The sequence below is a fragment of the Phoxinus phoxinus genome (genome assembly GCF_949152265.1).
Source record: "Phoxinus phoxinus genome assembly, chromosome: 9".
NCBI classification, from domain to species: Eukaryota; Metazoa; Chordata; class Actinopteri; order Cypriniformes; family Leuciscidae; genus Phoxinus; species Phoxinus phoxinus.
Genome location: NC_136884.1, coordinates 20,836,202 through 20,856,284, shown reverse-complemented (window position 1 = coordinate 20,856,284; position 20,083 = coordinate 20,836,202). Strand labels below are relative to the sequence as shown.

The 20,083-nt window shown below is 39.3% G+C and overlaps 1 protein-coding gene across 1 annotated transcript; it reads left to right on the top strand.

The window, feature by feature from the left end:
- Nucleotides 1–1,867: 1,867 nt before the first annotated feature.
- On the top strand, nt 1,868–3,294 carry LOC307004066 (uncharacterized protein; the record flags this gene model as incomplete). Its single annotated transcript, XM_079623008.1, has 4 exons — nt 1,868–2,314; nt 2,505–2,645; nt 2,793–3,042; nt 3,155–3,294. 4 exons carry the CDS (start codon nt 1,868–1,870, stop codon nt 3,292–3,294), a joined length of 978 nt encoding a protein of 325 aa, XP_079479134.1.
- Between the last annotated feature and the right edge of the window lie 16,789 nt (nt 3,295–20,083).

Genomic DNA, 20,083 nt, shown 5'->3' with positions numbered 1-20,083 from the left:
ATTTAGTACGAACAAAACTTTGGCTCAGGAAAGGTGTTAGCAGACTTTCATTACATGATGCACAGAGGCTCATCTGCTCTGTCACCCTATATCCTGAAGCTAACATTATTGTCAAGTAAGGTATTTCTCTGAAGATGTGCTGGTGATCTGAAGGACTTTATAAGCAGCCTATCAATGGGGGTCGGTCTGAGGCATCACAGATTCTAAAATGTCTTCATTGTTGCTCTCTCTCTAAAGATAGGCCTATGTGGTGATTTTCTCACAGATACTATTTAAGGAATTATTGAACATTTCACACAATGTGTGAGATGACTTGTGAGACCCATACATTTCAAAGTTCTTTACATGCAACCTGATAAATAAAAAAGATATACTTTTAGTTCAAGTCAAGTTTTTCCATAGACCATTGATGTAGAATATTTGTTTTTATTAGTTCATTGAATTGAATTTAAACAATCTTTTTATTTTTAAAAGATCTAATTTAAACTTTTTATACTTATACAAAATATTTGCAATGTCTCGTTCTGATCGCTGAACACATACACACACGCGCGTGTGCCCCGTGCTTAGAGAGAGAGAGAGAGAGAGAGATGATTTTTAGTAAGATGTTTATTTATATTATACGTTTTATTTTATATTTAATTTATATACTTAAAAATTTTTTTTTTAAACTTTAGTGAGCTGTTTATTTATAAGTATTTCCTTTATATAGCCTACTTTAAAAGAACAATGTTTTTTTCAACTTTTGTCAGTGTGAAATATATCATATATATTCTCCTCATTACCAGAGTGTCCAGCAACCCAATGCGCTGGGTGGAAGTGATCCCGTGACACCAACTTCAAGCAAAGTCAGCATACAAAGTGAAAGACAGGACGTAGGCTAACTAACTAGCTATAATTTAACTCAACATGTCAAACGGACTGCAAAAATGTCCAGTTTAACAATAATAAATTTACTTTTCATGTCTTTTAGGAGTGTGTATGTGACCTTGACTTGAGGAAGATGGTCTCTGTGTCTATGGATAGACCCAATGTCTATTGCCGTTTTTTTGAGATGCTGAAGTAGGAGCATGCAGAGAATTTTGGGGGTGCTCAGCTGGCAGTGGTGGCATACTTGCCAACCTTGAGACCTCAGAATTAGGGAGATATTCGGTGGGGGGTGGGGGGGGGGGGGGATATTGAACAATGTTAGTTGGGGGGGGGTGTAAGCAATGTTAGTTGCTTACATTAACTAAATGAAGCCTTGAAATAAAAAAATGCCCATGTTTTATAAAAAGGTTGACAAGACTAAATAAAAACATAGAAATTATGTAAGATAACGTTAATTTAGTTGTAGATTACATTCTCATATCCATTTTTTTTTTTGAATAATCTGTTTTACTGCTTTGCACGATTCTTTTGTAGTGTGGTTTTGGTGTAGCCTACTAAAGTGTACTAAAATAAACATTCACGAGTGTACCTGACTTCTTCTCACCGCTGATTCCTGATGGTTTAGAGGACAATTACACCGAGTCGCACCCTGTCTTTTCAAAGAATAGTACACCGGCGAGCGCGAAGTATAAATGCCTCGTGGGGAGGCGCGCGCGCAGTCAGCAGAGGCGCGTGCAGCGAAGGCTCGCAAACCCATAGACGGCTCTGACAGCGCATAGACTGCTTCTTTTTCCGTTCTGATTGCCGCGCTTGACTTCTAGGTGTGTAACCTTTATTATTGTTCGGTCTGAAACGGCGCCCAGTGACGGATGGTGTAGCAATATTGTTGTCCAGGTGGAAATCGGGAGAAATTCGGGAGAAAGGTCGGTCCGGGAGATTTTCGAGAGGGGCTTTGAAATTCGGGAGTCTCCCGGAAAAATCGGGAGGGTTGGCATGTATGAGTGGTGGGGAGTTGTGGCCTGCATACTCTGTCAAATGTGGATTCACCAACTGGCATATGGAGAAGTTCCTAAGAGCTCTGCATACAATTTTCCACAGCGTGCCATCAAGAAGGGAGGATTTCTGTAATCTCACAAAGTCCAAAATCTTCGCTTTGCCATTTTGTGGTCACCGCTGGGTCGAGAACCTCCCAGTGGCGGAGAGGGCCCTTGTCATCTGCCCAGATATGATGAAGTATGTTGAGGCTGTTAGCACCAAAAAGCTTCCTAACCCTGGGACGTCCTCCTATGATACCATTGCGGCGGCAACCAAAGACCCTCTCATTCTGGCAAAGCTTCACTTTTTCAGGGCAGTGTGTCGAATTGTAACACCTTTCCTCAACAAATACCAGACTAATGAGCCTGTGCTGCCTTTCATTGGTAATGACTTGGCTGAACTGCTGAAGGTGAGGTGAATCTTCTCATTTTATTGTCATAGTGATTTTAAAATCTCCTCTCGTTCACGCTAAGACTACAGCTAAGACTGAATTAATTGAAAATGCTAATATTTTGTATAGTCAGATAAATTAGCCTAATTTAATAATACGGAAGATTTTTATTCTCATCTCAAATATGTATATTTTTGTCTTTTCATAGAGTTTGCTGAGGCGATTCATCAAACGAGAACTTCTCAATGATGCCACACCTCAGCATTTGGTCCGGCTTGATGTTAGTGACATGCAGTCCAGGGTTCATAGAGCTGTTGATATTGGCATTGGAGCTAAGGCTGCAATAAAGGTATTTAGGAAATACATAATGTGTGACCAGGCTGTTCCTGGTGTCCCTGTTGTTAGACTGGTCTACTCAGTCCCTCACTGGATTAGCTAGAAGGAAAGAGGAGGGAGAGGAAGCTATTTACTTCATTTAGTGCCCATTCATCCTTAGGAACATCAGCGGCAGAGTAGATCCACCGAAGAGCTTTCTGTCCTCCAGTTCAGAAAGGAATACATCGAGGGTCTGTCCAAAATTGTGAAGAAGATTCAAGAGAAGAGCCCTTTGAAATTCCCAACTGTAAGACAAATTACTTGTCTTAACCCCGCCGTGATGTATTCTGATCCAGAATTGTGTCAGGGCCAGATGAAGTGTCTAGTCAAAAGGTTTCTCCAAGACAAGCAGTTGGATGGGGTTGCTACAGGTACATACTATTAAGTCCTGACGTTAGGCATACAATTTACAAAAGAAACGCATGTACATTTGATTGGATTATTATATATATGTGAGTGCTTTTTCATTCACTCTTTCTTTAGGTGATCTGATCATTCAGCAGTTTTCACAATTGTTGTCCCTGGAGGTGAGGAAGGAGAAGTTCCTGTCCTTCAAGCCCCTTGAGAAGAGGCTGGATGTGTTTCTCCACCCTTATATAAGTCAGCCCTACCCACAGCTCTGACTTTCATCAGAAACCTTCTGCTCCAGGCAGGCTATGGTGGAGAGGGGCTTCTCTATCAATAAACAAGTAGACACTTGTAATATCCAAGAGGACACTGTCATTGCACAAAGACTTGTGTGCGATTACGTGTCCATGCATGGAGCTGTTACCAAGGTGTCCCTCACAGCAGAGCTTCAGTTACATCAGCAAGGGTGAGGTCAGGATGCATCTTGAAAGTGAACGAAAGAAAAAAGAATCTCAAGCACATAGTCAAAGAAGAATAATGATTGAGGAGGAGTTGGAGCAGCTAAAAAAGACAAGACACCAATTATGGTGGGCCTGGTTGTTTAGAGATTTAAATACAAACAATAATAATTTATATCTAATTGGGACTGGGAGCATATTTAGAGATGCTAGTACAGGTTTAATTGATTTGTATTTCTTTACCATCATTAAAAGCCTTGTCGCTGCATTTGTAATCAGAACAAAGATACGGCAGTGATGCCACAATACAATTGTTTATACTACTAAATACAGCTTACCCAACATCACACATTAACCTGACATCGCTAGCTTCCGTTACTACTAGCACAACACGCTAGTAATTTGCTAGCCTATTAACGTGCCACCCGTGCACTCAGTTATGTATTTATTTATTTTTCTCTCGCGCGCACGCCTTTGAGTTCATCAAAAGCCCAGGTGAGTAAGAATCAGTCAACAAACACAGTGAGTAATGACTTCTCCTGTTATTATCAATTGCACTTCATGTCACATAGCCTTCTCTGTCTGCAATATAGGATTTATATGTGATAAATGCAGGGAGACAGTCAGGCTGACGGAGAAGATTTCAGAACTAGAGACACGCATCCAAACTTTAATTGAGAATAGTAATAGTGCAAGAGCTTTAGATACTATTTTGCTTTTGGATGCGCCTAGCATAGTGAACTCTTTACACGATTCGGTTCCGGCTGAATTAGAGCCCGTGCAGCAGGGCAAATGGATAATTGGAGAGGCGCTGTAGCCGCGGATAAAAAAAAAAGCTCTTCCGTTTCAATTACAACATTAAACAGGTTCTCCACATCCAGTGAAACACCCACTGAGAATCCTGTTGAATGTGCCCTCGTTATTGGAGATTCTATTACACGGAACGTGAAAATAGAGACACCAGCCACCATAGTCACATGTTTGCCGGGAGCCAGAGCGCCTGACATCAAAGCAAATTTAAAAGTGCTGGCTAATGCTAATAAATTCTCTAAGATTATTATTCACGTCGGCACTAATTATGTTTGACTCCGCCAGTCGGAGATCACCAAAATTAACATTAAAGGGGTCATGACATGGGTTTTTTTATTTTATTATTATGTTCCCTTAGGTGCAATTATTGTATTACTATAGTTTTTTTTTACAAATTTTTTTTAAAATGTAGTGATTTATGACCTTTTCCCACCCTGTTTCTCATCCTCTGATTCAAACAGTCTGTTTAGGGGGTGTTTCCCCTTTAAGAGTTCAGTGTTATCGCCCACTGTTATGATTGGCTAACGTCAGTGCCTATGCATCAATTATTAACGCCCCCAGCCAGAACATTTGCGGATTCGGCGTATTTAAAAAGTAGTTTAAAGTTTTAAATACATTACTTACAGTTTGCGTCGTCGTTGTTGAGCCCAGAATAGTCGGCACGGACTTATCTTTGAGCAACAGTTTTCTGGCAAAGCCAGCATCATTTTGGGATTTGTTCTCAAAACAGTCATCCTTCAATTGTATAGAACAAACGCTTAAACTAACACTGCCGTGACTGAGACGTCCGCAAAAAATAAAGTGCATCCATTTTTCCCTGACGACTGGATCTTTCGCAGCGTATTCAAAGATGTTGTTTGTCCACATCCAGGAACAGCACATCTGCGTGGCATCGTAATTTCCCTGTACACACAGACCCACTCGCTGTCCGTCGACTGAACACTTGTGAGGCGCGCAGCGCGCGGGCGCGACAATGATACGAAATGAGCGTAGTTGCCTTGCGCTTTAAGCGTAGTTGTCTTGTGCTGGAGGCGGTCTATATGCAAACGCTGGTACGTCACTTCGTACCGTGACGTCACTTCTTACCATGGATCCAGAACGAGCTGTATTTAGAGCTTGATTAAATAAATTATTTGTTTATAATGGGTCCTCTTAAGCTATGAAACTTGCAGGACGTTTTAATGGTACAAAGACCTCTTATATACCAAAATATCAAGGCAAATTTGGTTTCTCATGTCATGACCCCTTTAAAGAGGTGTGTGAACTTGCAAGTACGATGTCAAGCACTATAATTTGCTCTGGTCCCCTTCCTGTTCGCAGGAGTGATGAGATAGTTAGTAGATTGTGTTCACTCAATGGCTGGCTGTCTAATTGGTGTCCGCGAAATAATATAGAATTCATAGACAATTGGAAAAGTTTTTGGGGCAAACCTGACCTGTTGAAAAGAGATGGTATTCATCCCTCCTGGGATGGTGCTGCTCTTCTCTCTAGTAATTTAGTCTTAGAGATAAAACATGACAATCTGAGGCTCAGGTCAGGAAGCAGACAGACTGGCTTAACCGACTGTCTGCTAGCAGAGACTGTGTCTGTTCCTCGAATTTGGAAATCCAAAAAATGTCTAAACCCATCTAAGGTTAAAAATTTATTTCATGCTCAACAAATAAAAAACAGATATAATACAGATGAGCAAATGATAAAACTTGGGTTGCTGAATATTCGATCTCTCATTTCAAAAGCACTTATTGTTAATGATATGATTACAGACCATAACCTAGATGTGCTGTGTTTGACAGAAACCTGGCTAAAACCAAATGATTACATTACTTTAAATGAGTCAACCCTACAAGATTACGGTTATAAACATGAACCTCGTCTGAAAGGCAAAGGGGGAGGTGTTGCTGTAATTTATAGTAATATTTTCAAAACCACTAAGAAATCTAGTTTTAAATATAATTCTTTTGAAGTGTAGGTGCTAAATGATAAATCACGTTTGAGATTTGTGCTGGCTACTGTATACAGGCCACCAGGGCACCATACAGACTTTATCAAATAATTTGCGGACTTTCTATCAGAATTAGTATTGGCTGCAGATAAAGTACCAATTGTTGGTGATTTTAAAATACACATTGATAATGAAAAAGATGCATTGGGATTGGCATTTAAAGACATTATAAACTCAATTGGAGTTAGACAACACCTGTCAGGACCTACTCATTGCCATAATCATACTCTAGATCTAATACTATCACATGGAATAGATGTTGATGCCGTTGAAATACTGCAGCAGAGCGATGACATCTCAGATCATTATCTAGTCTCATGTAAATTACATTTAGCCAAGGCTGCAAAGCCGACTCCGTGTTATAAATATGTTAGACCGATCACTTCTGCCACTAAAGATTGCTTTATCAATAATCTTCCTAATCAGTTTCATCATCTCAGCATCCCGGATAGCTTAGAGGAACTTGATATTGCAACAGAAACTTTTAACTCTCTCTTTTCCAGCACTTTAGACACAGTTGCTCCGCTGCGCTTAAAGAAGATTAAAGAACATAGTCCAACGCCGTGGCACAACGAGCACACTCAGGCCCTTATGAGAGCAGCCAGAAAAATGGAGCGCAACTGGAAGAAAACAAAACTAGAGGTATTTCGGATTTCATGGAAAGAGAGCTCGATTGCTTACAGAGAGGCTTTAAAAGCTGCTAGATCTGCTTATTTTTCAACCCTATTAGAAGAAAATAAACATAATCCTAGGTATTTCTTTGAAACAGTGGCTAAACTAATGATAAAAAGAAAGCTTCAAGCCCAGAAGTTTCCAAGCAACACAGCAGTAATGACTTTATGAACTTCTTCACTTATAAGATTGATAATATCAGGGAGAAAATTATAACTATGCAACCGTCTACTGCATTATCGCATCAGGAAGTGCATTGTAGTCTCCCTGAGAAAAAATTTGATTAATTTATTGCTATAGGAGAGGAAGAATTTTGCAAACTCGTTAATTCATCTAAATCGACAACATGTATGTTAGACCCTATACCGACTAAGCTACTGAAAGAGATGCTTCCAGATGTCATAGATCCTCTTGACTTGACTCTTCTTAACCCTTAATCAGTGTTTGGGGTCCAACAGACTTTTCCTTCATTTTTAAAAAGTGTTGCCTTCATCTCAGGGGCATGAAACTCTGTGACATTTCCTAAATAATCTTATTTTAACAGGCAAAAAAAAATCTGGGCTTGATTTGGTTGTTCTAAAGGTGTGTACATTTTTTTTTACGGTCCGTTAGACCCCACATTGAAAATGAATGGGAAACTGAAAAAAAAATACTTTTTTTTTCATTTTGTTTGTCAAAAAAAAAAAAAAAATCCAGTATAAATCTGAAAATTTCTACATATAAACCAAGGTCTGGTCCTAGAGCATAAACAAAAAGTGGAACAAACTTTCTATCTCATACACACACGCATACATACACACACACACACACACACACACACACACACGTGTGTGACTGCAACAGAGCATTTTTAGAGCTGTTTTTTTCTGAGTGACACACACAAAACTAAAGACTCATAACTCCAAAAGTATAGCCAAGGAGAGTCAAAAGGTAGGTATCGTTTGATAGAAAACTTTTCACATTTTAAAATTACATTACATTTGGACATTCTCATGCCAAGAAACTGCTGATAAAAGACTATATATATATATATATATATATATATATATATATATATATATATATATATATATATACAGTCATGGCCAAAATTGTTGGCACCCCTGGTAAATATGATCAAAACTGGCTGTAAAAAATAAATCTGCATTGTTTATCCTTTTGATCTTTCATTCAAAAAATTGCCAAAATTCTAACCTTTCATTGAAGCAAGAGAATTGAAAGTGGGGCTAAATCACATTATGAAATAAATGTTTTTCCTCCAAAACACGTTGGCCACAATTATTGGCACCCTTTTATTAAATACTTTTTGCAACCTCCTTTTGCCAAGATAACAGCTCTGAGTTTTCTCCTATAATGCCTGATGAGTTTGGAGAACACCTGACAAGAGATCAGAGACCATTCCTCCACACAGAATCTCTCCAGATCCTTCAGATTCCCAGATCCATGTTGGTGCTTCTTCTCTTCAGTTCAGCCCACTCATTTTCTATAGGGTTCAGGCCAGGGACTGGGATGGCCATTGCAGATCTTGGTTTTGTGCTCATTTTTTTTGTGACCCATTTTTGTTTTGATTTTGATATTTGTTTTTGGATCACTGTCCTGTTGGAAGATCCAAACATGGCCCGTTAAAAGATTTCTAGCCCCGGCTGTTAGGTTTCGATTTTTTATCTGTTGGTATTTAATCCAATCCATGATGCCATGTATCTGAACAAGATGTCCAGGACCTCTGGCAGAAAATTAGGCCCACAGCAGTAAAGATACAGCAGAGTATTTCATTTTACACATGGGGTACTTTTTTTATCCCTGTGTGCACCTAACCCATCTTAAGTGTTTGCTGCCAAAAAAGCTATTTTTTTGTTTCATCTGACCATAGAACCCGTCCCGTTTGAAGTGCCAGTAGTGTCAGGTACTTTTCAAACGTTCTATGAACAGAGGGAAGGAAATACGGTAGGATAATTTTTTTTTTAGTGAAGTCCCTATACAAGTGAGCTGCATAAAGTTATCAAAAGTTACATAATTTGGAACAAAGTTAGCATTTTTGTTCAGTCCTTGACGTCCCCTAATGGGCATTTTTTTAATTGTTCCTCCATGAGGAATATCTTGTCTTAAATAGAATAGATTATGTTCATTTTGGGCTAATTTTAATTGTAATAATATGCTGTAAAAAATTATGTGCCATTTTCAACGATCTGTGAATGTTTCATGAGCTGTATGATGTTTTTGACACATTACAGTACAAAGTACAAAAACATATTTTAAAGATAAAAATATATATATATCAGCAAATAACTCAGCACTACTTAGGAGTTAATCAAATTGGCTACATTCATTGTAAACTCCAGACTCTAAGCTTTCAAATTACACCTATTTTGAGTTGATCTATGTAGTAGCTTTGAAAAATATGATTTTTTTTTTTTAGCAGCTTGTTGTCGCCTGCAGGCGGTACACTCCGTTTTAGAGGGACTACTCAGCATTCATTAAGAGTTGATCAAAGTGCTTGGATGTATTAAAAAGCTGAGATTCTAAGCTTTAAAAGCATGCCAATTTTACACACACACACACACACACACACACACACACACACACACACACACACACACACACACACATATATATATATATATATATATATATATATATAATAAAGTTGTGAGGAGAAGTTGAAGCATCAAGAAAAATGAAGTGAAAATGAAATGAGTCCCTATGGACCTCTGTTGTATATATGTGGTCATTGCACTTTCTTTCTTTAACTATACTTCCGTAAAGGAAATGCGCTGAACTGTGTAGAATCTCAAGATGGATTCTGCTTATATACGTGAAGTTGACTGTATGTATAAAATATCTTCTTATTAAACTGTCTGGACACTGTCAAAGTTCTCAATGCTTCGGTTTGCATGTAGGGACCCTCATTATGCTGCCGTGTTAGTGTGGGGCTATTTTGAGCCTTGTTAGTGGTATTAACAAGCGATTTTTATTTGTCATTACTCCATGCCCCATATACTAGCGTTATACTAGCGTTATAGGCTAAACTGTTTTTAGAGATAAAACTATTTACATTCGATAATCATGAAAACAAATCTCAGATAACGGTTGACTAGGTAACAATGTGTAATTAGACCAAAGGTTCATTTTGCGCTGGAGTTCTCCTTTAAGTTTTTCCACAAACCTGCAGGGTCAATATATAATTGTGGGAGATTTTGAGTTTGAATAATTCTGGGAAAAAAAATATTTATTTACAAAATATTATTATCTTCCCTGATAAATCATCCCTGAAATATTTTGTTTTTAGTCATTGCCAAGCTCAGGCATAATTGATTTCAGTTATTTATTTTGAAAAACAAGAAGTTTACTCATTATTTGGTCAACTATGTTACGGACAAAACCTATAAGTTAACTTAAGTAAATGGCAGATATTTAAAAAAATCATTACTCTTGGAAGAATATGTGTCCATTTACCTACCATTTCAATTAAAATACCCAATTAATTAAGAAAATACACATTTTGTTCTATTGAAACCCCAAATTTCAAGTACTGAAGTAACCGGTCTGTATATTTTGTTTCCAAACTGCTTGATTCATGATAATTTTCTTGATGAAATTATGCTGAGGTATATATTTGACAGCTACTCAGTTTCTAAATATTTACTTGGAGATTAGGGAACCATTGAAATACATATATTTTTTTAAAAACATAATGGTAACTTAATTGACAGCCCAGTATCATAGTTGACAAAAGTAACATAGTTGACTGGACATGACAAAGTAGGATGATGTATTTAACAAAAATAATCCTAAACTATATCAATTATTATATGTTAGCTAATCTTTTATTGCATGTAATCAAGACCTGTTGAATATTTCATGACATAAAGGAGAAATACAGACGCACATCAGTTTACAAGGATCAATCACAACTTTATTAATAAGCACATATATCATAAGCAAGAGATCCTAACATAGAAAACAACAACAACAAAAGTATAATAAACAGCACTTACACAAAAATTCCACCATGCAAACATTTTTGAAAATCTTGTTTGTGGAATGAAATACAGTAGTGCATTGTATTGAACAAAAAACAATAGTGCACTGCAATAAGTAACAATAACCAAATAGTGTTTTATTCTGTTGGTTAACAGAATAAGTGTGCTGCATTGGATCAAAATTGTAATAGTGCAAACAGTTGTATCTCAAAAACATTCATATGTCAGAACCCAAGTAAAACATTGGCACCCTCCAACTTCCAGGCACCCATGAAACCGGCGGAGACAGAACACACTCCCCATTTTCTAACCTAAGAACATGGCCAATTATGGTTTGTTTTTTAATTACTTTGTCAAGCTCAATCAAGTAATCTTTGAGTGTGTGAGTGTGAGAGTGTGTGTGTGTGTGTGTGTGTGTGTGTGTGCGTGCATGTCCTTAGCCATGAAGATATGATTTGGCAATATCTTCCCACACATCTCTTTTTATTTCAACATGACGTGCTGTCACGTGCTGTGGGGCAGGAATCAACCTGAGCACATCCTCAAATGGATACCAGAGCGCATCCTCTCGCATTGGCCAGTAGTAACGATTGTGTCCCACTCTGTGCATGCACTTAACATGAACATGTGTCTCACTCACTTCAACAATGGTTTCAGGGTAAACCTCATCGTCATATCTGATGACACACCACTGACCAACAATGTCATCTCTATCCCACTGTACTTCAAGGTCTGGTTGTTCTTGGTGCAATGCAGGAACAGCAGAGTTGACTTTGAAGTCGAAGGCCTGAGCTTGGTAACACTGACATTGCAGAATCTGCCTTGTTAAACACAGGCAGCTCACATCACGGTATGTCAGTTTCCCTGGTGCTTGCGTGATGACCTGGTGAATCCGCATAGTGCATGGTACAGCGGGGAGTCGTTGTGGCATCTGCTGTATGGCCTTTTCCACTGTAGCCTCTTCAATGTAGAAGATCTTGACAGCTGTATTGGTGTTTACCAATGCATTGAAAAGATGTTTAGCAGTGGAAATGTCTTCACCTTGGCTCACCAATCTGTCAGCTGTTCTCTTCAGAAAGCCTCCTACCCCATCGGGGGCACCCTTTTCATGGCTGGCCTCAAAAAAGTTCCAAGTGCCCGCAGTGAAGCCCTGGTTGTACAATTCAGTTGTCAACATGTAAAAGTTTCCCTTCTGCCTGTATTGTGAGCAGGGACCATCACTGAAAAAGTGGATAATTGACACTGTTGGGCATGTTTCCTTGAGATGGTTAAGTACTGGGGAGAGGTGTCAACAATCTATAGAGATATTCTTAATGTAACTCAGAAAACAGGCCACAGGTTTAATTCGTTTGAAGTACTTGTGCTAAATGTTACGCTCCTAGATGTAAGAAAGAAATCCCTATTATCTCTAGCCTTGGCTACTGTATATAGACCGCCAGGGCCTTACGCTGATTTCCTAAAAGAGTTTGCAGATTTTCTCTCAGATCTATTAGTCAATGTCGATAAGGCAATAATTGTTGGAGATTTCAACATACACGTTGATAACACAAATGATGCGTTAGGGGCTGCGTTTACAGATTTATTAAACTCCTTTGGGGTCAAGCAAAACGTTAGTGGTCCCACTCGTCGTCTTAATCATACTCTAGATTTAATTATATCATATGGAACCGATCCAACCGATATAGATATTATACCGCAAAGTGATGATGTCACTGATCATTACATGGTAACTTGCATACTACGTACGGCTGAAATGTGTCATGTTGCGCCGCGTTATCGACCAGGCAAAACTACTATAGATAGATTCTTGAATAGCTTACCTGATCTATCTCAGCTTCTCAGTGAACCCAAACAAACAGATGAGCTAGAGGAAATGACTAGCAGTATGAGCACCATTTTCTCTAGTACATTAGAAATTGTTGCACCAATTAGATTAAAAAAGGTTAGAGAGAAAACTAATGGTACAACAGTGCTACGCATGTTATCAAGAGAGAAACTCGTAACTTAGAGCGCAAATGGAAACAAACAAATTTAGAGGTCTTTAGAATCGCGTGGAAAGACAGTATGTCACGTTATAAAAAGGCTCTAAAAGCAGCCAGGGCTGAGCATCTCCGCAAACTAATAGAAAATAACCAAAACAATCTAAGGTTTTTATTTAACACTGTGGCTAGATTAACAAATAAACAGACATCACCTGAACAAAATATTCCGTTACATTTTAATAGTAATGATTTCATGAATTTCTTCACTGAGAAAATGGAAAGCATCAGAAACACAATTGTAAATGTACAATCTTTGACAGCGTCTTATGATTCAGCCTCAATCATCGCCCCTCAACAACTACAGCGCTTTACAACTACAGGAAGAGCTAAATAAACGTATCACTGCATCTAAACCAACAACATGTTTATTAGATCCAATACCCACTAAACTACTGAAAGAAGTGTTACCCGTAGTGGAAGAGCCTCTTCTCAATATTATTAACTCGTCTCTATCTTTAGGACATGTTCCAAAAACATTCAAGCTGGCAGTTATAAAACCTCTTATTAAGAAACCACAATTAGATCCAAATAACCTAGCAAATTACAGACCCATTTCAAATCTTCCATTTATGTCTAAAATACAAAAAAAAAACTGCGCTGGTTAAAATTACAAATGATTTACTTTTAGCTTCTGACCAAGGCTGTATCTCAATACTAGTTTTACTCGATCTTAGTGCTGCGTTCGACACTATAGATCATAAAATACTCTTAGATCGACTTCAAAATTACACTGGTGTTCAGGGACAGGCATTAAGCTGGTGTAGATCGTACCTATCAGACCGTTACCATTTTGTCCATTTAAATGGGGAAAAATCAAAGATAATGTCACAGGTCGGGGCGGGCCAAGCCAGACTGCACCCACCCCTGGATACCGGGAACCACCTCGAGGAACGGGTCAAGGACCAGACAGACAAGGGAATAAAATGACAGTATTTTATTGTATTAAAAGTGGCCAATTGGATAAGTCCTAATTAAAATCTTCTTCTTGCCACCAGGTAAGTATGTCAGTGTGGGGGCAGGCGAGTCACTGGAACGATATGGCAAGGTTTAACTGCTCGACAGTATGTGAACACTCAGCTGGGGTACCTTCTTTCTTCCCGATGAGGGCAGATACTTCCAATGGAGGACGTGTGGAGACCACCAGACGGGGAGGACACTTTAAGCGAACCGCTCCACTTGGCTGAGCACTGGAACAATACAATAAGGTTTGGTTGTTCAACAGGGTATCAACTTTCAACTGAAATACCTCTCTTCTTCGTGAACAGGGCAAAGGCTTCCAATAGGGGCGTGTGGAGACCACCAGACGGGGAGGACGCTTTGAACGACACGTGTTGTGGTTTCAATCTTTTTATGAAATCACTTCTCAGAGATCTTTGATGCCAGAAATGTTAGACTTTATTCACAAACAAAGCCGAGCTCCCTTCTGCAGAAAGAGTCGCTCCAGTCATGTGGTCAGCTTCACATATATACCCACATCACTTCCAAAAATGGTCATACATCCTATAGATAGGGTCTTGCACCATGTGACAAACTTAAATAGAATCATCTGCTGCATCAGCATTCTTGACCTTTCTGTAAGCCCCCAAAAGACAAACCAAAGTCACACACTCATAAAGGAAATAAATAATAGTGTCTTAATATGTAACTAAATTACTTATTTTCTAAATCATAAAATCTTCAACACACGCTCCACTCAGCTGAGCACTGGAACGGTACAGTAAGGTTTGGTTGTTCAACAGTGTATCAACTTTCAACTGAAATACCTCTCTTCTTCGTGAACAGGGCAAAAGCTTCCAATAGGGGCGTATGGAGACCACCAGACGGGGAGGACGCTTTGAACGACACGCTCCACTCGGCTGAGCACTGGAACGGTACAGTAAGGTTTGGCTGTTCAACAGTGTATTAAACTTTCAACTGAAATACCTCTCTTCTTCGTGAACAGGGCAAAGGCTTCCAATAGGGGCGTGTGGAGACCACCAGACGGGGAGGACACTTGGGGCGAAACGCTTCACTGGGCTGAGCACTGGAACAGTACAGCACGGTCTTAACAGTTCAACAGCACATACAACATTCAGCTGAATTACCTTTTCTTCTGAACAGGGCGGAGGCTTCCAATAGGGGCGTGTGAAGACCACCAGGCGGGGAGGACACTTGAGCGAACCGCTTCGCTTGGCGGAGCACTAGAACAACACAGCACGGTTCTACAATTCAACGATATATGAAGCACCCGGCATCAACGGAGCCGGTCTTCTTAAAGCAGGAAGTTGGGCGCTGGCTTTGTCAAAAACCCTTCTTTAGAGACAGCGGGTTGAAGACTGTAGGAGGAGAGTACACGGCAGACTTCTATCACTTCTTCACACAACAATTTCACTTCACAGCACAAACCATGTGAATCGTCACTTCAGGCACTGCAATTCCACTCGCACACCGTGCATTCGGGCCAGCAGTCACCCACCGGTCTTTCTTCCACCAGATCGAATCTCGCCTTGGTCAGGGTTTGACTTTACTCCCGGAAAAGCAGAGGAACGGTGCAGCGATCATCACATTCGGCAAGGAGAGGACAGAAGTTGGAGTCAGATCAACAATTCACTCGGTGTAATAGTTCACTCGTGCCGCACACTTTCCAAACTCACCTCCACTTCAGTGTTAGTGCATATAAACAACGGATCCAATACTCATCACTTGCGTCCTTCCCACTGCTGACGATATTCTTTAGATCTTCGCTGACAAATCCTTCACTCCTTCCTTTCTCTTCCTCGGTTCCAATCTTCACCACTCCACAGCCCAGCCCAGCCCAGCCCAGCCCAGCCCAGCCTCAATAAAAAGAAAAAAACCGCTGAAAAACACAGTATCACACGGGAGGAGAACCACCCCACAGTCTGTGTTCTCTCTGCTTTTAAAGCCCCATCTGAACATGTGTTCCTCTCACAGCATTCCCTGTAATTGCCCCACACCTGCTGTCACTCAGGCAATTTGCCTTGCTGCCATGGCAACAGATTTGCAGTGCATAGGAACGGATGTTCACTGGAATATCCTAATTAAACTGCATTCACTCAGATCTTAGTCCCGTCCTGGTTTTCGTCACCCCGTGACAATAACGTCAGTGAATTATGGAGTGCCGCAGGGATCTGTATTAGGCCCCCTGCTATTCTCAATTTATATGCTGCCACTTGGTAATATTATAAGAAAACATGGAATAAGTTTCCACTGTTATGCTGATGACACTCAATTATATATTTTATCAAGACCAGATGATAACACTAAATTATCTAAAATGACAGAGTGTGTTAAAGATATAAAATATTGGATGACGTGTAATTTTCTTCTATTAAATTCAGATAAAACGGAGGTATTACTGATTGGTCCAAAAAACTGCCCACAAAACCTCTTACAATACAACCTTAATCTAGATGGACGTCCTGTTACTTTATCCTCTTCAGTAAAAGACCTGGGTGTTATACTAGACCGCAACTTGTCTTTTGAAAATCATATTTCAAATGTCACAAGAACAGCCTTTTTCCACCTTAGAAACATTGCTAAGCTACGTAATATGCTATCAGTTTCTGATGCAGAAAAGTTAGTTCATGCATTCATGACCTCGAGACTAGATTACTGTAATGCTTTATTAGCTGGTTGTCCTGCATCCTCCGTAAACAAGCTACAGTTAGTCCAAAATGCAGCTGCTAGAGTTCTTACTAGGTCAAGAAAATATGATCATATAATACCAATTTTATCATCTCTACACTGGTTACCTATTAAGTTCCGTATCAATTACAAAGTATTGTTACTGACCTATAAAGCCCTAAATGGTTTAGCTCCTGTGTATTTAAGAGATCTTCTATCGCCATATAATCCATCGCGCTCTTTAAGATCGCTAAATTCGAGGCTTCTGGTCGTACCTAGGATAACTAAGTCCACTAAAGGAGGGAGGGCGTTTTCACATCTAGCTCCTAAACTCTGGAATAGCCTTCCTGATATTTTCCGAGGTTCAGACTCGCTCTCCCAGTTTAAAACTAGATTAAAGACGCATCTCTTTAGCCAAGCATTCACATGATGCATCTTATACCTTTTATACTACAGTTAAATCAGATCAAATGCATTCATATTATGAACAGCAGCTAGGCTAATTATTTCCCATCTGCCTTTTTTGTTGTTTAACTCAAATAGAGTTTGTCAGCTCCAGTTATGTATCCAGCCTCTCATGGAGACTTCAGATGCCCCAACGCCTGTGATGAGACGACTCGACGCCTGTGAAGAGACGACCCAACGCCTGCGATATGTTATGACCTACATTTTATGATTAACTAACTGTATTTTTGTATGTATATTTTTTAAATGCATTTTCTGTAAAGCTGCTTTGAAACAATATGTATTGTAAAAAGCGCTATACAAATAAACTTGAATTGAATTGAATTGAATTGAATTGAATTGAAAGGTGTGCCCATATGGCAGGTGGACCCTTTTCTTTGCATGGCAAAATTGTTGTGAAGCACAAGTGGTCTTCCTCACCACCAATGTAGAGGACCCCTGTATGAAGAGTTGCTTGTTGATGAGAAGAGGCAAAATGGACAGCTTGAATCTCTTTGTGAAACTTGCAAGAGTAGTTTTCAGAGAAATCAATGTGTATGAGGCATTCATTACTCTTCATGTTCTTTTTCAATTCCCTGTAGTAGTTAAACTGGGTCTTGATGTTGAACAAGTGCCTTTTGAACCTTTTGAGCTGTTTCTGGAAAGTCTCAATCAGGTCCTCCAAAGAACTCTCCATTTCTCTCTTCACGGTGATATTCACAGGCAACTTTTCTTTGCTGTCACCACTTTTCTTCTCTCTGAGGACAGTTTCAGTTGTCCACTGCACACAAGAAACTTGGGTTTGACCATCATAGCCAGACTGAATCTTGAAGTCTTGTAGTTTGCAGTTATTGCATTCCGCATACATGCATGGCTTAAATGTTGGATTACAGCAAGTTTCCTCAGCAAGAGATTCCAACTCTGTTCTCTCCAGAAGTTTAAGTCCATGAAGTTTCTCCACGATAAATTCCACGTTTTCATGCACCTTACATAGACGCGTATCTCTGTCTGCAATGGTTGGGTGGACTACCCAGTATGGACGCATTCGGCAGAAGAGTGTGTAGGAAAGTTGGCTAAAGACGTTTTCCAGCAGGAATTTCCTATGGAGGTTTTTCATGGTGTCAGTCATAAACCGCTTCTGCTTTTTTACTTTTCCCTTTGTTACGGTCTGCTTTTTACCTGCTGTTGAACGACTTACGTCATCCCTGGTGTAAAAGGCAACAACCTGGTCTTGCAGTTTTGAGTGTGTGGATATGTATTTCTTCCTGGCAAAACAGGCTATTTCGTCCCCATTTGTGTTCACATTCTTGCTGAATCGTTTGGCTGAGACACCCAGTGTGTCATGAATGATTTTCTGGAACCTGTATTTTTTCAATATTTTTCCAGATACGATTCTGGCGATTAGGTTCCTGGTCTTTTCTTTTGCTGCACACTGAAATTTTTGTTTGAGGCTTTTCACAAGTGCATGATGATAGACCAGAGTTTTCCGCACATCGTTACTGACTGGACTTGTTCCGAGCATCCTTTTTGTTCTTTTCCTAGGAGAGTCGACACTGCACAGTAGCCGTTCATAGCGCTTACGGTATTTGTCTGATGTTTTTGTTTAAGCTTTTCCTTGAGTTTCTGATTCTCAATGTATATTTTCTGGTACCGTCTTCTTCTAGTCCTTCTTCCATGTATTCTCTGTCTGAAATTACATGAAGACATTTTTAAATAATTTTTTAACATTGCAGGTGTCACTTAAAGCATATGAAATTAATTGTCACCATGCCACCATGTAATTTTGCATTTTAATCTAACATTATAATCTAACAAGTACTTTTTCATGAGACATTGTTCAATTTAAGGTACTTTCTACATAGCCTGTCTACATAGTTCTGTTTGAGGTTCTTTCTACATAACCTTCTAACCTTCCTGGTTGTGGAACTGGTTGTTCCTCGCTGTCAGGACTCAGTGGTGGGGTAACAATAGCAGAAGCCTGTTTCTTTCTGCGTCTGCTCTGTTCCTGGGCTCTTCTCCAGGCCTTTCTTTTTGCACGTTTTTCTCTCTCACTCTGTTCAGATATGGGCTTATAGTATGCACCTTGCTCCCTCTTTTCTCTCCATTTCTGCCGGCCTTTTGCCAAGTATGCCTCCCTTTTTGCAGGATCAGCATCTCGCCGTGCACGGTAACGGCACTGCTTTTCTGCAGCAGATAATCGTGGCATTTGCCTGAAAACAAGTTTACTTTTGTAGTATTTATTGCAAAGTATTTTATAGTTACTGTACAATTAGAATATTAAATGAACTCCTGAAAACTATAAGAACATGTCATGAATGTCATCTATGTTACTCTTGGTCAACTAAGTTACCTTTGCAGAGTAACATAGGTGACTGGTAACCTAGTTGACATTTTTGCTGTTTTTAGGGATAAAATCAAAATGGTTGCCTAGCACCAGACACCACATGGCATTTTACGGAGAGGTTCTTCTAAATATTATATGTACAACTGAGTAAAATTTAAATTCAAAGTTATTTATTAATTCATTGTAGTAACATTGTTGACATATGATAAGTACACATTTGCCCCAAGCACTACTTTAGGTGAAATAACTGAAAATGTGGAGAGAGAACATACCTTGGAGTCTTGCTAGTTTTCTCTTCAGGAGGAAATGACATCATGTGGAGCAGGTCATGTGATTTGGAAAACACACTCTTCCTTGAGGGGTGTATTTGCTATGGGTAACTTAGATGACAGCGACTTCTCGGACACATATTCAATTTGTCAATTTCTATTGAAAATGTGACATATTGCCCAAAAAGACACATTGTTCACAATTACCTCAACTTAATGTAAATAATATAATTAAAACTGTTTTTGAATAAGTTTTTTAAATGTTTTTTTAGGTAATGAGATTGTGGTTGTAATTCATTTCAGACGGCTATTTAGTTGACATTTTAGGGATATCTAGTAAATTTTTATAAATAAATGATTATTTCCATAATAATTAACTATGGAATTTGTAAAGACAAGATCATGAAGAACACTGAAGA